We start from the raw sequence: 19,739 nt of genomic DNA, 5'->3' as shown, positions 1-19,739 counted from the left end.
CCTCTCGCTCATCCGCTATCACTACCCTTGACGGCAGAGCGGCAGAACGGGTACACGGCGGTCCCCCAGGTGGACCGAGCGGTTGCAATCCACCTGTGCCCCAAGAACGCCGCCACCTGGCGGGGTCGCCCTGTGCTCCACTCCAAGGCCTATAGGATGACATCTTCACTGACCTCTAGAGCCTACAGTGCCAAAGGACAGGCCGCTGCAAGTCCAACAGGCCAAGGCACTTAACCCTCGGGGCCACGAAGGTCACAGCGCGGTCCCTCGGGCAGGCGATGGCCACTCTTGTTGTTCAGGAACGACATCTGTGGCTGAACCTGGTCAAGATGCGCTAAGTGGACAAGACACGCTTCCTCGACGTGCCAGTCTCCCAGTTCTGCCTTTTCGGCGACACCATCAAGGACTTCGCCCAGCAGTTCTCCGTGGTGAAAAAGCAGACAGAGGCAGTCTCACACATCCTGCCCCGCCACAGACCTGCCGCCATGGGCCACGCCCCGTCTGCTCGCCAAGGGCGTCCTCCTGCGGCTAAGAAACATGCAGCTCCACCTCAACCCGGGCCTACCTCTCAGCCCCTGCGTCGGGCGCCCTGCGGGAAGCACACGGCCCCCATCTCCCGGACCCCTTTGAGGACCCGGAAGGCTCCCAAGCTGTCCTGAGACACCCAGAGTGGGACCACTCTGTCCCCCGGTGGAGGGCCAGGAGGAGAATCCTTTGTTGAATTTATTTCATTTGCCGCACCCCCTGTGGGCTGCGGTACACACATTTTCAATAAAAGAGCTATTTCCTTTGTCTCTGAGTTGCCTGGCCCGCAAATGCCATTCTCACAGCACTCTGCTGCCACACCTCAACAGTCCCGGCACACTGGACGCAGACCTTTCACCTTCAGCCCTACAACTGTTCCCCGGCCGGCCGGTTCTGACGAGTCCAGAGGACGCCTCTATGGGACCTCCTCCTCAGTAACTAACCTGCCCCCCCTGCCGGGTGTGCGGAGGTAGGCAAATGCTTCGAGTGCCAGAGCCTCGTGACGCATCCTTGCCTCCTGACGCCACATTACCTGCTCCGCACCGCTGCTCCACCCCCCCGGGTATGTCAAAAATAACCGTCCAATTAGTGCCCCTAGCTCGGAGATTGGACGCATGGCTCTCAGTTCCCAATCCATCATGCTGGCTGGCCAGGACCATTCGACTCAGTTACGCAATACAATTTGCCTGGCCCCGGTCACGCTGCTGGGTTGATGCATATGAGACCGCTTCAGCACTGGCTCCAGACTCGAGTCCCGAGACGAGCATGAGTAACAGAAGAAGTGATAAAGGCAGTGGATTCTGGGAAACGTAGTGCAGGAGAAAACTTCAAAATAAGAGTCCTTGAACACAGTGGAGGCAAACTGTGACAGTGTGATAAGCAGATATTATGCATTTATCAGTAAAGGCATTCTAGTAATTTGACTGGCTTCATGTGTGATTTAATTGTCTTTATTTGTTCTGCACTGTAAGTATATGTAGCAGCATACGCACATGTATGTGTTAGAGTGTACTTACTCCTGAAGTGAAGATGGATGGATTGTCACTCTCCAGCATACTCTCTAGCTCGTCATTAGTTGTATTTCTTCCAGCTAAACACACAAACAGATAAACATGCTAAGTGCTTGGTGTTGTTTTAGCACAAAAAGTATTATAGGTTTAGTGGTTCAGTCTTTATTCTAGGAGTTGTAAAGTGGAGGTTCCAAAGGTCTGGGTGCGGATGCCAGAGCCTCCTCAGGGGAATTTGCCAGGGAGGGGCTGTTGCGAGGAGTATGAGGTCCGAGAACCAGACCTGGGTGGGCCAATAGGGAGCCACTAGTGTGACTTGTTCCTCCTCCTCCCTGATCTTGTACAGCACCTGTGCAAGAAGGCTCACTGGGGGAAATGCGTACTTGCGCAGCCCCATGGGCCAGCTGTGTGCCAGTGCGTCTGCCCTGAGGGGAGCCTCTGTTCGGGCATACCAGAGCGGGCAGTGGGAGGTCTTTCGGGAGGCAACAGATCTACCTGGGCCTTGCCGAATCGTTCCCAAATCAGCTGGACCGACTGGTGGTGAAGCCTCCACTCTCCGCTCGGCAAGCGTTGTCGTGACAGCGCGTCCACTATCACATTGAGTTTGCTGGGGATGTGAGTGGCACGCAGCGAGTTACTGCTGGCTCCAAAGGACGAGACGACGGGCGAGTCGCGACATGTGGCGGGATTGTACGCTGCCTTGGCGATTTATGTACGCTACCACGGTGGTTCTGTCTGACCTGACTGGGACATGTTTATCCCAAACTAACGGGAGGAACTTCCGCAGGGCAAAGAAAACAGTCAGCAACTCTAGGCAATTGATATGCCAGCGCAGTGGGGCCCCTCTCCAATGGGCCGCAGCTGCGTGCCAGTTGCACACGGCGCCCCAACCCAGTCTGGAGGCGTTGGTCGTGACCAGGACGCGTCGGGACACCTGCTGCAAGGGTACTCCTGCCCGTAGAAAGCAGAGGTCTGTCCAGGGTTTGAATGTCTGGCGGCAGGCGGGGATGATCATCACACGGTGCGTGCCGTGGCGCCATGCTCGTCTTGGGACTCGAGTCTGAAGCCAGTGCTGAACCACCGGAGAGGATGCTATATGCCCCAGGAGCCTCTGGAAGTGTTTTAAAGGGACCTTTGTGCCTGGCCTGAACTTGGCGAAGCATTTCAGCACCGACCGCGCACGCTCGTTGGTGAGGCGTGCTGACTTTGAGACTGAGTCTAACTCCATACCGAGGAAAGAGATGCTCTGAACCGGGGCGAGCTTGCTCTTTTCTCGGTTGACCTGAAGCCCCAGGCGGCTGAGGTGCCTGAGCACCTGGTCTTTGTGAGCGCATAGTAACTCTCGGGAGTGGGCCAGTATGAGCCAGTCATCGAGGTAATTGAGTATGCGGATGCCGGCTTCTCGGAGCGGGGCAAGAGCAGCCTCTGCCACTTTCGTGAAGACACGAGGGGACAGAGACATGCCGAAGGGGAGGATTTTGTACTGGTACGCCTGGCCGTCAAACGCAAACCGTAGAAATGGTCGGTGTCGAGGTAGAATTGAGACGTGGAAGTACGCGTCCTTCAGGTCTACCGCTGCGAACCAATCTAGATGCCGGACGCAAGTTAAGATGTGTTTTTGCGTGAGCATTTTGAACAGGAGTTTGAGCAAAGCCCGGTTCAAAACTCGCAAGTCCAAGATCGGTCGCAAGCCGCAGACTTTCTTGTGTACAGTGAAGTAAGGGCTGTAGAAACCCTTCTTCATTTCGGTTGGAGGGACAGGCTCTATCGCGTCTTTGAGTAAAAGAGTATCGATTTCCGCGCGCAGGGATTTGGCATGTTCGCTGTGTACTGCAGTAAAGTGGACGCCCGCGAAGAAGGGCGGGGGCCTGGCAAATTGAATTGCGTAACCGAGTCGGATGGTCCGGGCCAGCCAGCGTGACAGGTTGGGAAGTGAAAGCCACGCATCCAATCTCTGTGCTAGGGGCACCAAAGGGACGAGTATTTTTTACGTACCCGGCGGGGCTTTGCAGCAGGGCAGAATTAAAAATGTAAATGCAAAGTTTCAGTTTTATTTTTTATTTTCTCTTTTATTGTTCGATTTCCATGCCACGCTCCAAATCACTGAGATCACATTTTTTCCCATTCTGATGGTTGATATGAACATTAACTGAAGCTCCTGACCCGTATCTGCATGATTTTACACACTGCTGCCACACGAATGGCTGATTAGATAATCACATGGATGATTGTTGGTGCCAGACGGGCTGGTTTGAGTATTTCTGGGATTTTCACACACAACAGTTTCTAGAATTTACTCAGAATGAAAAACAAAACACTATGGCGTTTAATGTTGGACAAAACCAGCGCAAGCGCAAAAACACAGCTCGCAAGTGAATTTCAACAGTGTGAGCACCATGACACAGCTCGCACGTAAAATTTAAACCTTCAGAACTTGCAAATCACAAACTCGAGCACAAAAAATATGATTGTGCACACAAATTAACAAGTCCCACACACGAGCGAGTTCTTTTCTGCACACAAGTCGGTTTTGACACTCAGGGGCGGGGCCCAATCCTTTGTTAACAAATGCTATTGGCTGCTGACCAAATACTGTATTGATTGGCTGCATCTCTTCGAATCTCTCGTGATTGGCTGTTGTTGGACGAGAACAGACAGAAAGCGGGAACGTTTTATTTTTTACAAGAAAAAACATACAAAACTCTCTTAGTGGAGAAATAAGAAATATACATCAACTGGAACAATACAATTATTGTCAGTGTAAATGAAAGAAAAGCGTCCCCTACTCAATACTGAACAACAAAAAGCAAACAACACGGGGGTATTAGTTTAAAAAAACGCAGCTAGTGTCATCTTGACTCACATGTGTGTGTGTGTATGCACAAAACATCTTACAGCTACAAGAAATTAAGGAGGAATTTAGAAAGAAACCATAAACTCTTTACTGTCTGCCATCTTCCGATTCCCAATATTCCCAGTTTCCTCCTTTGTAAAATAAAACCCATTATATTAGGAAATCACAGTTAGTGAAAGAGAATGATAAGGGTGGTATCAATGCCTTGGACTTTGAATACATTTTTGGGGCATTTACGTGTAAATGGTTGAAATCATACTTACTCTATGTGATAGATCTCTAGATCTCTATTTAATAAAATAGGTGGGCCTGAATTTCTTTTATAATGTGATTGAGGTATCTAAGATTCCTATTAAATTATCAAACTTCCACAAACAACTTCTCCAATACTGTAAAATTATATTTACCCACAACTTTTCTCCCCATGGATCCACCCAATGGAATAACAGGTTCATTACAATTAATATGAAATAATTGTTTAAAAGTGATTGGTATGAGAAGGGTATTGTGTTTGTGAATGATAAATTAGATGATAATGGTAACCTTTTGGAACATATTGGCTTTTTGCTCAAGTATAATCTTAACCGCACTTATAGAGAATATAATAAAATGTGTAAATCAATACCGTTATTACCGTTAATGATAAAAACAGCCATAGTAAAAATAAATAATATTAAAAAAAACACAAAAAGAGAAAAAAATAGTACAAATATAATAATAATAAGAAATTATTTTATGATTAATACAAGGTGTATCTGTTATATGGAAACTATGAATGGAATAGAGTCACATTTAAAATGGGCTTTCCATTTAGTTTGGACACGCTTTGGTTTAAGCCCCGCCCACACCCAGTTATATCTAAATACAGATCCTTTTGCAATTGCAACAGATGCAGACAAAGACACAGATAACGGCTTCACTGCACACCCTTAGGAGACAGTTTGTCATAGAAATGTGATCTTTGTGGAACTGCACCTGAACTGAAATGTGTGAAGCAGTAGTGTAGCAATTTAACCCAACCCCCCTGTCCACAGCGTCCTCTTTGAAATGAGAACACAGAAACACTGAGCTCACACGCAGCATTTGTTACGAACGCAGCAGAAGGCAGACGAGGAGTGGGGATCTAGATGCAGCTTTATTGAAAATGATAAAGACAAACGACTGGAACAAACAAAACATCCACGATGGGAGAACAAAACATAAACACGAAAAACATTCAGAACACAGGCTGGGGAAATATCCACGGACAGCAAAGATAATAATAACAAACACATACAAGAGTCTACATGCAAACGTCCACATTCAACAACGATCGACAATGACTGAACAAAGAACCAGGGTTTAAATACAGAGACACGATAATGACAAAATGACAATCAGGTGTGAACAATAACACAGTTCTGGCAGTGATGAGGGCCGGGAATCATGGGAATTGTAGTTTGTGACGGTGACACGAGAAACACGGGGCAGACAACAGGGGATCGTGACAGCATTGCTCCCCAATGACAATCTGTAATTAGTACTTCATTGAGGTAATGAGCTGTGTGTGGAGTGACACAACTGTAGTCTGTGTGTATCATGACTCACAATTGATAACACACTGAATACAGTCACCAGAGGATGAGGTTTCAGTTCTCAGAAATTCGTGTTCTGTGTGATAACAGATGCGCTTTAATGCAGCAAGCCTCAAACACCTTTTGAACAATGAATTTCCCAGATCATTCCAGATCATTCCAGTCGTTTGTGATTACTGTATACCGTACAGTAAAGGAATGATTTAATAGAGACTGCACTCATGTAGAGACATTTTTAAAAGCAAAAATTCATTTGAATCACACATAGCGCGAATGAGATAAAAAACCAGTGTAACTTCTCTCTCGTTAATATGCGCTCAACTGAAAACACTTCTGTGAGACGCTCGCTGAACTGAATTCTTAAAGAGACATTTTAGCCCTTGTTCTACAAACAAACTCAATGTAAAAACATTGAATTATGCATATAAACAAACTTTTCAAAAAATGTGTAAATATATCAATATTTAAAGGGCAATCATACGTCATAATTATGAAATCTTTAAACTTTAACAAACATATATTACAAATATTGAAACATTTAACAAAAAGCCTCCTAGCGTCATTGAAGGAGTTTGGTAAAATCTGTGTGAAGCCCTGCCCCATAAACCTAATGTTTTTTTGTTTGGTTTTTGCATAGTACACATGTTAGATGTGGGATTCTATTTTTACTATTAGATTCCAACCTTGTGAATATTTTGTATTAAAAATGTGTATGAAATGACAACAGTGACAAGATACAATGTAATAGTAAATTAATAACTAATTCATCCTAACTGTATGTCTGTGTTTATGTCTGTATGGGCATGAATTATAAATCATGCGCACATGTAGGATGCCTGAATGGAAATATGTGTGCTTTTTTGACACTGAAGAAGAGATGATTGCAGAGGTGGAAAACCCTCATGAGAAGAGAAAATAACTGGTAATTACTACCGGAAAAAAAACTGTTAATCACCATACAGAAGCAAAAGAGGTTCTCTCCCTCAGCCAACATACACAGATTCAGTACAACATATTCAGTACATTGTCATCGGGTGTATGTTGGTGTTGGGTGATCCGGCAGGGCAGAATTATTATTCTGGTTCCAGGTTAAAGCTGCCAGCACACCTGCTAGACATTTTACATGAGAGAGAGAGACAGACATTGATTGATGAAGGATGGTGTCACGGAGCTGCTCTTAGGGTACTAATATAACTGTTCCCTCTCTTGCTACGCTTTCGAGGCACCCAATACGTGTGAATGGTGTGTCAATGATAGGTTTTATTAAGTGTTCTTGTGCTACAGCCCTCTCTAATGTCACACATAATGTCTGTGTATGTGCGAATAAACTCAGTTACATCTGTCTACTAGGCCAACTGAATCAACTTGCTATTCTCGCCATAGCCTGGTGCTTGAGATAGGAACATGACAGTATGTTGCAAAGATTAAGAAACTGATTTTACCTGACCTTTCACTTGATACAGTTTATTCTTTTTCAGGACATACTTCTTCTCTGCCAAGAGATGGAATTCTGCTTAACTCCATTGTGGAGGCGGGGGTGTGATCAAGCACCAATCTGTGGAGAGTGAGGTCCGGGAAAGCTGGGTGGTTAAGGATTTACACCTGTGCTAACACCTGTTTGTTTTCCCAGTTAGCTGACACAGAGATAAAAGGGGAGGACATGGCGGCAGAAAGGAGACAGCTGAGCTTCCAACGAGTGCACGTGTTGATTTTATTACTGCTTATGATCTCTGGTAATGTTCATGTCCACCCTGGCCCTTCTTCTGATGTTTTTTCTGGTGTTGTTTTTCCTATGGATCGTGTGGCCTCAAACAACATATGTTTTGATGATTTTTGTAACCGCAATAATCTTGGGTTTTTGCATGTAAACGCAAGAAGTATATTACCTAAACTGGACCAGCTTAAAGTATGGGTTGAGAGTTCTAACCCTGACGTTTTAGTGATCACTGAGACATGGTTGCGTAACTCTAATCCCTACCCTGATCTGTATTTATCTGGTTACAACCTGTTTCGGCAGGATAGGTCATCTAAGGGTGGGGGGGTGGCAATTTTCACCAAAGAACATCTTCAATGTAGTATAGCCCTGGCAAAGTCTATACCCAAACAGTATGATCTTCTTGTTCTTAACATGAAACTATCAAACAGCTTTTCTTTATCTGTGGCTGGCTGCTATCGCCCTCCATCTGCACCAGCATGTACCCTAGAGGCCTTAAGCAATGCTCTTGCGACTTTTACCAGGTCCGAGTTGATTATACTTGGCGACCTAAACTGGGACATGCTTAAGCCCCCTGAGAAAGTTGTACAACAATTTGACTGCCTAAACCTTCACCAAATCATAAACCTACCTACCAGATACAACCCAAAAAGTTGTGACAAGGCCACATTGATAGATGTTGTGTTTACAAACGCCCCACGCTGACTTCAGCGACCACTGTTTCATTGCTTGTGTTAGAAAACACCTTTCTGTCAAACAGCCTGTTGTAATCACTACTAAACATCAAGCTTTCAAGCTTTTTTACGTGATCTGGCCCAAGTAAGTTGGTATAGAGTCAGCCTGATTCCCACCGTGAATGATTCATGGTTGTTGTTTAAAGATCTTCTTACTGCTGTGATCAATAAACATGCTCCAAGCAAAAAGATACGCATAAAAAACCGCAACAGCCCATGGATTAATCGTGATCTAGCTGTTCTGCTTCAGCAAAAAAATACAGCCTGGCGGAGAGCACGCATGTCACATTCTGCCAAAGACAACCGTTTATTTCGTCAAATCAGGAACAAGGCCACACAAGCGGTGAGGGTGGCTAAAGCTGGCTTCTTTAAAGAACAGTTCACACTTTGTGGTGCGAATCCAAAAGCATTTTGGAACACGGTAAAAAAACTTGAAAACAAACCCCGGACCATACCATTGTCCCTAAAAGTGGATGACATAGTTGTTACTAATAAAAACTCCATGGCTGAAGCATTCAATCATAACTTCATAAATTCTGGCTTTGTTTCCAAGGCGTTAAACCCTATTGCTACAGCCCATGCAGTCTCTAATACCTGCAGCCTTTTAGCACCTCCTCACAGTTTTTCCATTCTGCCTGTTTTAGTGGGGGAAGTCCTGAAGGAATTGACCGCTCAGGACCCCAATAAAACGGCTGGATCAGATGATCTTGCTGCTTTTTTCATTAAAATTGCTGCCCCGGTTATTGCGGCTCCTCTAACAGCCCTCATTAATCTATCCATCCATACAGCCGAGATTCCACCTGCTTGGAAAGAAGCGGTTGTGCTTCCTCTGTATAAGGGCGGTGATCAGGCTGACTTAAACAATTACAGGCCAATCTCCATCTTGCCTTGTGTGTCTAAAATTATGGAAAAACTTGTTAATAAACAACTAATCAATCATCTTAATGTGAACGGTATCATCTCCGGGGCACAGTCTGGCTTCCGATCAGGGTATGGTTGTGTTACAGCTACCACTAAAGTGCTCAATGACATTACATCTGCGTTAGATATCAAACAACACTGCGCTGCTATAGTTATTGACCTTGCAAAAGCCTTTGACTCCGTGGACCACAACACACTCATCCACAGACTTAGCAGCATTGGTGTCACTGATCACTCACTGGTTTGGTTCACAAATTATCTTTCTCACCGGGTTCAACGTGTAAGATTTGAAAACCTTTTTTCCCATTCTCTACCGGTCACCAGGGGTGTCCCTCAAGGGTCCTTGGCCCTACACTTTTCTCAATTTATATTAATAACATTCCCCAGGCAGTTGGTAATTCACTCATTCACTTATATGCTGATGATACAATCCTTTATGCCACGGGCTCCTCCCCTGATGCTGTTCAAACTACCATGCAAGATAGCTTTTTCCAACTACAGCAATCCTTTACACAACTCAAACTCACTCTTAATACCTTCAAAACAAAAACCATGTGGTTTTACCGTAAGGGTACAACGCCTCCTCCAGCCCTTAAAATCACCACTTGCAAGGGGGCTATTCTAGAACAAGTCACTGCATATAAATACTTGGGCATCTGGTTGGAAACTTCACTTTCTTTTTCCATCCACATATCAAAGCTGCAATCTAAGGTCAAGGCCATGCTTGGTTTCCTTTACAGAAACCGCTCTTCCTTCACCACTTCTGCCAAACTTACTCTAATTCAAATGACCATTCTACCCATGTTAGACTATGGAGACACTATATACAGGGTTGCTTGCAAGTCCACTCTATCAACTCTTGACACTCTTTACCATTCCGCTATCAGGTTTGCCATAAATGCTCCTTTCAATACACACCACTGCACTTTATATTCATCTGTCAACTGGCCCTCCCTTCACAATCGCTGCAAAATTCACTGGTTCACTTTCATTTACAAGACCTTTCATAACCTTACTTGGGTCACCTGCTGCAGCCAAAGCCTATCACATACAACACCCGGTCCTCACTTCGTCTTCAATTACGTATTCCCAAAACTAACTCTGCCTTTGGTCTTGCTTCTTTTCAATCTGCTGCCGCTCGCGACTGGAATGCCCTGCAAAATATTCTCAAACTAGATACACTCATTTCAATTTCATCTTTTAAAACTATTATATCATCCTTGTTCACGGACACATGCAGTTGCTTCTCTACATAATAATTTTGTGTCGTCTACTGTGTTGTTTTAAATTGTATTTAATGTAATTGTTAACCTGTATGTATTTCTAATGTACTGTATTTATTTTAGCCCCATTACCTTTCCCTAAATGGTTATTCCACTTGTCAGGCCGCCATTGTAAATAAGAACTTGTTCTTAATGACTTGCCTGTAAAAATAAAGAAGAAAAAAAAAAAGTGTGCGTTTGAGAGCATTCTGCTGAAAAGCAAAGATTTTCTTTTTGCAGAGGACCGACAGCTGATCCGGAGCTTGCTGCCACAGGGGTACTCCAGCAGCAACCCCGACCATGCATGCTGTGCCTTAGAACACGCTGGCAAAAATGAGACTACAGGAAGACCCCGAAGCCTTTATAAAACTTTTCGAGCATGCTACAGAACGAGGCCGTCCAGCTGGCAGAGTAACACTTGCCGGCATAACCGGAAGATGGCAATTTTTTTATCTCTCTCCCTCGCTCTCTTCTCCTTCCCCATCCAATACTGTTTCTGTCCTTACCCCCAGGCAATGGGGTCATTCCCCGAAGCCAGCACCCTGGACCCGGGGGCATTTCTATTGATCCAAACCCCTATGTTTCTGTTCTCCCACTCTGCCAGGTTAGTAAGTCTGGGGCCGCAGGTGGGGAGATAAGGTCTGGGTCGGTGTGTTGCCGCTGTGGAGCACTGTGACACATTCAGGCTCAATGCCCGGTGATGGTGGATGTGCTGGTTGTACTTGATAAGCGGTGCTTTGTGATCGCTGCAACAATCCTTGTAACACAGAGGAGAAAAACGGGTGCACGCTATAAAATGCACACAGTTTAATCACAATAAATATAGAAAGCGGATGCACGTGGAAAATGTTGTTGGGAGAGGTAAAGAGTGGTGAAATAAATAACATGGGTTTTCAGGTCGCATGTTGAAAATGGCGTGGTGGTAGATCCTACCTATTGAGAGGGAGCAGTTGCTAAAAACACGGCGACCAGGGGGCAGCGGGGACTGCCCAAGTGAGACGCGGGTCCGCTCGCAAGGGGACTGTACCATGGAAAATACACACAGGGGGATAAGTCCACACAGGAGCCCTTCCTGTGGAGCACCTATTCAGTACAGAGTAGTTTGAGTGCTTGTAGTGGGTCTGGTCGGGGAATTCCTCCGCTGAATTCAAGGACCAGAGGGCTAGAGAGGAGTCATCCAGGGAGCCGAGTTATTGGGATCTCCTGGGATAAGAGCGCACGAGATCGCCTCAGTGGAGGGAAAGGCACTAGATGCAAGCGGTACACCTGGTCAGTTGTTACCGCATTACCGAGTTCTACCGGCTTGGACCTGAGAGAACACCGGATGAAACTGACTCGACCCTGAGATTGTAAAATTTCATAAAGGTATTGGGTGTTACCCAACCCACTGCTCTGCATATGTCTGCTAGGGAGGTGCTTTTGGCCAGTGTCCACGAGGATGCCACACTTCTCGTCGAGTGTGCTCGGACTAGCAAGGGGGTGGGCACGGCCTGGGTGTGATAGGCCAATGCTATGAGGTCAACTACCCAGTGGGAAAGCCTCTGTTTGGAGACAGCATACCCTTTCCGCTGTCCACCAAAGCAGACAAAGAGCTGCTCAGAACGTCTAAAGCTCTGCGTGTGGTCCACATAAGTACGCAGGGCGTGCACTGGACACAGAAACGAAGGGGCTGGGTCTGCCTCCTCCCGTGGCAGCACTTGCAGGTTCACGACCTGATCCCTGAAGGGAGTCGTAGGAACTTTGGGCACGTAGCCCGGTCGCGGTCTTAGGGCGACGTGAGTGTCTGCTGGACCGAACTCCAGGCAAGTGTCGCTGACAGAGAACGCTTGTACCTGACCCTCTTGATGGAAGCGTGCACGATCAGGAGTGCCGTCTTCAGGGAGAGGGCCTTGAGCTCAACTGATTCTAGCCACTGAGAGATCCCAGGAAAGGAACAGGCTAGGCCGGGGAGGGTTCAACCTCCAGGCATCTCTAAGGAACCTGATAATCAAGTCGTACTTACCCAAAGACTTGCCATCTACTGTGTCGGGGTGGGCCGCGATAGCGGCAACATACACCTTCAAGGTGGAGGGGGATAGCCTCCCCTCCAACCTCTGATGCAGGAATGAGAGCACTGACCCGACTGTGCACCTCTGTGGGTCTTCAGATCGGGAAGAACACCAATTTGCGAACAAGCACCACTTCAGGGTGTAAAGTTGCCTGGTAGAGGGAGCTCTGGCTTGGTTGATCATGTCTACGACACGGCTGGAGTGGCATTCCTTTTTAGGAAGGAAAGCCGCAACCTCTACGTTGCAATGGTAAGGGTCTCGCAGTGAGAACACGAACAATCCACAAACGCTGCCTCGGTGTGATCGCGGCCCAGACACACGAGGCAGCGCCTGTGACACTCAGGAGTGGCGGAAGGGCATCTTTATAAAGACGCGTCCTGAAAAGGGTGTTCTACGCTGCTGTGTATTGCTCTTTTAGAGAAACTCTTTTAAGAAAATATTATCTTTTATGAAAAGCACTGTCAAAGCGCCCAGGGGCAAAGCTGTGAAATCAGTCTTGTGAATGCAGCTCGCTGATCACACAAAAATTCTGAATGGATAGATGCATTTCCCTCCCTTTATACCCATATGTCCGGGGGCGGGACATGCAAATTCTGTCTGCCAATTTCTCATTGACCTTTTCTCAAGTTCAGAGAAGTGCAAGGCTCTCAAGAGAGACCCCTAGTGTCGCTTCTTCGACACAACGTCGAAGTTTGCAACAGACGGACAACCAGCTTATTCAAAAAACAGACAACGTAAGAAACTCACATTTACATGAGATTTATTATTCTCTGCTTTAGACGCTGAAATGTAAACGGCTATGAGGACAACACAAGTGGATGGGATAAGCCAGTAAATATGCCAGTAAAGGTGTTTACAACAACATGGAATCGGGGGAAAAAGGGCAAAAAAGTAAGTGTGCTGATCGGATTTTGCTGAAACCGCTAAATAATATTGCCATATTAACATATATCATAAAGCCAGAGGTAAGATTCCTCTCAATGTTTTTTCTTCTCCACTAAATATTCAAAGAAGGTTTTGTCTTTGCAGCAGTCACTTTATCTTGCTCACTGGGAACTTTAAGACTGAAGCTGTGTATTGTGAAACGTGCTATTCAATTTAAAATGACATGAATGTAGACAAGAAAAACATGAAAATTGTTGATAAATGCAGTGCTGTAACTTTATTATGGAGCTCTGCTTTTTGTTTTTGTGTCACTTAAGATTTCAAATACATTTGTGATGAATCCTTGAATAAGTTTAAGCAAAACATTTGTGGGCACTGATTTTTACAAACGTATTGAGAGGCTACTGCATCGTATCGTGAAATTTGTAAATCGTTACATGCATACATACATATACGTGTGATGCTATAGAGGGGAATTATGTGTGGTGGGTAGTGATGGACTGATCTTTGACTGATAGTCAATTAAATATATGCAGAATATACATTAGATAGTTAATGAATAAATAAAGGGAGAAATTGCAGTCTAAAGATTTAAAGATGAATTTTCCAGAATGGGAAATCGCAATTTTGAAATTTCATGAAATGTTCCTATTTTCCATGTTTAAGGAATACAACTACGGGGTGTAAGCTCTTTAAAAGTTTTGAAAATGTCTTCACTAATACACTAGTAAAGTTTATCAAATCTCATAACCACTGGTTAACAGCCATAGAGCTTCAGCTTCTTGTCCAAAAACCCAGAAGTCTAATTCTCCGGGTTCCCTCTGGATTTTAGGGTTTTTGTTATAATGGGGGTTTTGAACTTATGAGTACAATAAGGTCTGTGGTAAACATTACGATACATGGAGGTTTTGTTCTACAACATAAATTGCAGACTTTCGTACCTCAAATGTGAATTTTGAAGCCTTATTGAATTACGAACTTCGCAATTCACGCTTGTGGTATGACAATAGTCCGACCACATATCATCAAGTAATGTTTACCACAGACCTTATTTTAATCATAAGTTCAAAAACCCCATTATAAAAACCCATAGAAAAATGCCTTGGGAACCCATGGAGAATTAGACTCCCTGGTTTGCCTACAAATTGACGTCACGGCTGAACAGCTGTATTGTGTCTAAAAGATGTCCTCTCTAATATATTGTGTTGTAGAAATTTTGATACTCATTGGTCAGTAACAGTCATTGCAAAGGAATGCCACCTGGTCTTCTCATCTGGAGAGGGAGAGGATGATGAAAAATTAATGTTTGAACGAGGGATAGTATTTACGACTGAAAAGCAGAACCGAGATACTTCGTCCAGTCTGAGTGGGGACCTCTGCCCTCTTCAGGTCAGAGATCATTTAGTACAGGGGGGTACGTTTGGGCTGGTTAGTAGTAAATCAGGCCTAGTAGCCTAGTCCCTGTATCCAAGGAATGTGGGGGGGAGGAAGATCTGCTTCTGTTAGAGACCTTGGGGGGATGTATAAAGAGAAGGTAGCCCTGCCTGATAATGACGCACACACTCATGACACAGATTGATTCCTGTGCAATGACAAGAATGAGTCCTTCTTGCAAGAATAAATTCTTTTAAAAGACTGTTTGAGTTCAGAGTGTCTCTTATGCAGTGATAATGGTTGGTTAATAATTTTTGCCACAACAATTGAAACAAATGTGTTTACGTGTGTGTGTGTGTGTGTGTGTGTGTGTGTGTACTCACTGATCTCCAGTTGTCTCTGAATTCGTCCTTTACAGCGCTCCCTGTAGTCTGACTGTGTTGCATTATATTCCGACATCACTTCAACAAATTTACGTGACAGTGTGGAGTGCTGAAAAGAAACAGGAACTTATACAACTAATGTACATAGAACAATATATCTGGCACACATGAATGAACTCCAGCCATGTGACTGAGGTGTCATCATGGAGATCACCTGTGTTTTGCGTATCCTCAGATCAGCTGATGAGCGATTCAGAGCCTCCTCCTGCTCGATGCTCTTCTGGATATCTACAACAACATAAAACTTGTGCTGAGTAACATCATCAAGTCATGTAATGCTGTCTTTCCATCAACTGTGAAGCGCTACAGGAAACACGGAAAAGACAAATCATAAAATACTGAAATTCACTCTAGTCAGTGAATTAAATACTTTATAAATTAAACTACTTCCTCTTATATCATTTTCTCTTTATTTGAACTTTACACACATATTCATTTGTCACATTTAAGTAGAATATGCTGCGGACCAATATTATTATTATTATAAATTTAAACTAAACATCTTCTCAAAGCAATGCAACAAAGACAATATTACATAAATAAATACAAAATACCCAATGAAAATAAACACAAACAGGATCTTAATCATTTTAGTCATCTCTCTAGAAGATATATGAATATCGGCAAATATGGCTAGTTTGTTTTCTTATATTATATTAACATTTTGTTGATTTTATTGTATTGAAGGGAAATAACATACACACACAGAATCACTGTTATATCAAATTATATACCCCACCCCACCCCACCACTACAAACGTCCAGATGTCCAATACAAAATGAAAGTATACACATACAAATACAGATACAAAAAAAATAAAAAAAATACATATTTTTTTAAACAGACAAGAGGAAACACTTAAGAAAAAAAAAAAAGATAAAAAAGAAAATCATATCACTGGCCAGGACCCAATCTTTCATGTATTTATCCAAATTAATGACTTCCCCGTCACCTTAAACAGAGTCTGGGGCAGAATGAAACCCGAGTGCCCAATACATCTCACGCAAAACTCTGTACCTTCAACCAAAACCCTTGGATCTTAATACACCCCAAAAAACATGGGTTGTGTCTCCATCTTCCGATTGGCATTACCAGCAGGTGGGCGTGTCTTTAAGACCAAGCCTATACAATCTAGAGGGGGTTCAATAGAATCTATGTAAAATCTTGAATTGCATAAGGCACACCCTTGCATCACTAGATGTAGACTTGATGTTTTTTAGAATCCTAGCGCACACTCCCTGCTCCAAAACCAAGTTTAATCTTTCTCCCATAATCTCTTGATAGAAGTTAAGGCTCTGACCCCAGACTCTGAATTAACAGGGAGTAATACACTGATGCCTCATGACCTTTTCCAAAAGCAGTAATCACCTCTCCCAGAGTGTCTGCCGCTTTGGGGTGTGTATGCTACTCCCAAAAATATTACAGAGCATATGGCACAGCTGTAAATACCTATAGAATGAGATCTGGGAATCCCAAAATGTTGAACCAAATTCTCAAAGGATATCAACACTCCACTCTCATATAGGTCACCGAGTGTAGTAACCCTCCCACACAATCCACTCTGACCAGCAGAAAGGGGACTTATTAATACATCATTTAGGGTTCAGTCATACCCAGATAGCAAAAAATGTCCGCACGGCTTCTTTTTGCCGCCGACCCTAAGCTGTCGGCTATAGGTGCGTCCCACTGGCGGGGATGAAATGTTTGCCGCCGAATTCGTCACTCCCATTTCTTGCGAGATGCCGCCGGTGATGAGCCGGCGGGACGACTGCTTCATTTTCTCTGGCGGTTGCCTCAGGCTAATCGAACGCGGCCGGCTGGCGGCAAGCCGCTTTGAAATACAAGGACAGCTTAGACTCTCAAAATCGACCAGCCATGTTGGCTATTATTATTTTTTGCTCCAAAGCCATTAGGGTTTATAACATAGTCTTGACTCGTGATTCCATGATAAGGTAAGGTTTAGGAAATGACATTTAAATTACTTTGAAACTCTGAAGCGATTATACAGTAATATATGTAAAATATATTGAATTATTTTATGCACAGGTGAAAATTGTTTACATTTCTTTGATTGCTGCGCATTTGAGACATGCACCAATAAACCAAAAAGAATTCCTTTTGTAAAACTTACTTGGCAATAAATATCTTTCTGATTCTGATTAGGTTTTAAAATAGATATTTAATTCATGGTATGAACAATTTAGCAGAATAAATTGATGAAGTTAGACTTTTCACCAATGCCTGTATCAGTGAACAGTGAAAGACATCTGCAACATGGCCAAAATCTCGGGTATACTTTAATTTTTTGTATTAATTTGCAACCATGGTGATATCTATCATAAACATGAAAATCCCTGTTTTGACGTGAAGGATAAACTCAGTGAAAAAGCGAAATTATCCTCTGGTTTCACAGTTGCGCAGAAATTTCGTTTATGTCTACATTTTTTCCAACCTCGATTTTTTTGTTTGTTATTTTACCTTTTACAGGTAAGGGATTCATTTGCAATTATGACCTGTACAAATGTTTAAGAAAGTGTTAAAGTCCCTGTAAAGGCAATAAAAAAAAATCTAAACACATTATAAATGTTAAATGTATTGCTAAAACACATTACAAAGACTGTGAACTGTGGAGTACTGAATAGCCTACGTGCACAAGCGTAGTGACGAACTTCCGCTGTCGCCTGAAGTCGGCATATCTTTTTACGGTTTACTTGCGCGTCGCCCAAAATGTCTGTTTTCGATGTCTCCAGGATCTTCTGAAAATTAGCGTCAGCGATGTTCATCGCATTGTTGATGCCTGGTCCCCTGCTCTGACAAGCAAGAGGGACAAGGGCTTTAAACTCTACATATCGAGTTATCTGCACAACTACAAGGGTAAGTATTTTAATCTAATGTGGTGTGCCGGCAGATAGCGGCTAAGCTAGTTCGCCACGTGTTCATTTTTAATGTAACGTTAGTATAGAAGCTTGTTTTTTCTTAGTTTTAAAGCAGACTGTTTGTTAATTTTTGTGATAATTGTAATATAAATTATATTAACTTGCTCTCCTCTCAGTTTCTAATAAAGATCAGGGCACAGGTGAATTCACTGTCAGGGCATTGCGCTACAGGTCCACGAGGAAAGCAGAGAAACGTCACAGTTTGAGTGTATGGTGAAGCTAGAATTGATAAGACCGCAGTTATAGGCTTGTTACTTTAATAGCCCGATGTTCCTGGGGCCTCGGCTAAGGTTATTCATGTTTAATGTAACTCAAATCAAATGAAAACAGTTATTGTAGGCAGGTAAGTTTCCCTAGCTGGTCCCCTCTGTGTAAAATTAGTTCTTATTCAAGTTTTCAACTCAGTCATTCGTTTAAGATGCAATCTTGTGTTATAAGTATTAGGCTATCATGATTATACAGTGAGCAAGCTATATAAATAAGTATTTAATATAATAAAAGTGTAGAGCAACAACCGAGGGTGTAAGGTAAAGGCTGAATATTGTAGATTTATTACAATATGTTGCATGTTTGAATTAAAATACCTGTGGATATGCAGGAGCACACACTCTACAAAGGCCTGACTGGAGATTTGCCTGATCTATCCGTCCTTGAGGTGAGTAGGGATATAACAATAGCAAATTTCACTGTACAGTATGATATATCAACCAAAATCTATATACCAATATTTCATTATTTTCTTTTTCCTCCCCTTTTACAAACAAATATTCTGCTTCAAAGAAAAAAAATGAAATTGATGTTATCATAAGGGTTCTTCATTATGAACTTGTATGCCATGCATAACATACTGTGGATAGAAATTACAGGGAAAGTTACTGGTATGATAATTGTGGTTATATTATATTACTATTATATTTAGTGTATTGCTAATCAATATATTGTTACTTCCCAGGTGACAGCGGCTCACTTATAGAGAAGGTGAAGCAAGTTGGGACAATGTTGAAGGCGTTTGCTCGCACTGGGCAATCAGGTACAACTTGCAAACAACACCTGTGGTTGTTGGTTTAATTCCCACTGGGGCCACCTGTACATGTAGTAGACCTAGATATAAATGTCATAGTTTAGTAGTTGAAGGACCAGGACTGACTACTTTATTCTTTTATTCTGGGAAACCCTGTAGGTGCAGATCAGACCCCAATGCTGCGACGTCTTGGAGAGTTTGGCGATGTTGTGCGTAGCATGGACAACAAAATGGACACTATGCTGCAACATTTCAGTGCCAATGTGTCTGTTGGAGAGTTATCCCTGCCAGGGGATCTGTTACTCCCCCCTAGACACCCAGGAAGATTTGGCGTTGCTTGACAACAGTTTGAGGCAGAATAAAGAGCTCCAGCAACGATTTGTAAGTGTGCCGATTTCGTTTATAACGGTATAGGGTAATCTAAAAAGTAAAATTAAGAT

The 19,739-nt window shown here is 43.6% G+C and overlaps 1 protein-coding gene across 5 annotated transcripts in view; it reads right to left on the bottom strand.

The window, feature by feature from the left end:
* Positions 1 to 19,739, bottom strand: part of stx1a (syntaxin 1A (brain)) — an 89,827-nt gene that overhangs the window by 25,269 nt on the left and 44,819 nt on the right. For all 5 annotated transcript variants that reach the window (XR_007968765.1, XM_052106517.1, XM_052106514.1 and 2 more), the window contains exons 5-7: positions 15,496 to 15,569; positions 15,282 to 15,390; positions 1,542 to 1,615 (exon numbers count right to left, since the gene is read on the bottom strand). Coding sequence is in view for 4 of the 5 variants with exons in the window: in XM_052106517.1 (XP_051962477.1) it covers positions 1,542 to 1,615; positions 15,282 to 15,390; positions 15,496 to 15,569 (257 nt within the window). In the remaining variant the exon portion in view is untranslated. The remainder of the gene's footprint in view (positions 1 to 1,541; positions 1,616 to 15,281; positions 15,391 to 15,495; positions 15,570 to 19,739) is intronic.

Source organism: Xyrauchen texanus, chromosome 36 (assembly GCF_025860055.1).
Source record: "Xyrauchen texanus isolate HMW12.3.18 chromosome 36, RBS_HiC_50CHRs, whole genome shotgun sequence".
NCBI lineage: Eukaryota > Metazoa > Chordata > Actinopteri > Cypriniformes > Catostomidae > Xyrauchen > Xyrauchen texanus.
Note: the sequence above shows the minus strand (reverse complement) of the source record. Positions and strands in the feature narration are given on the sequence as shown.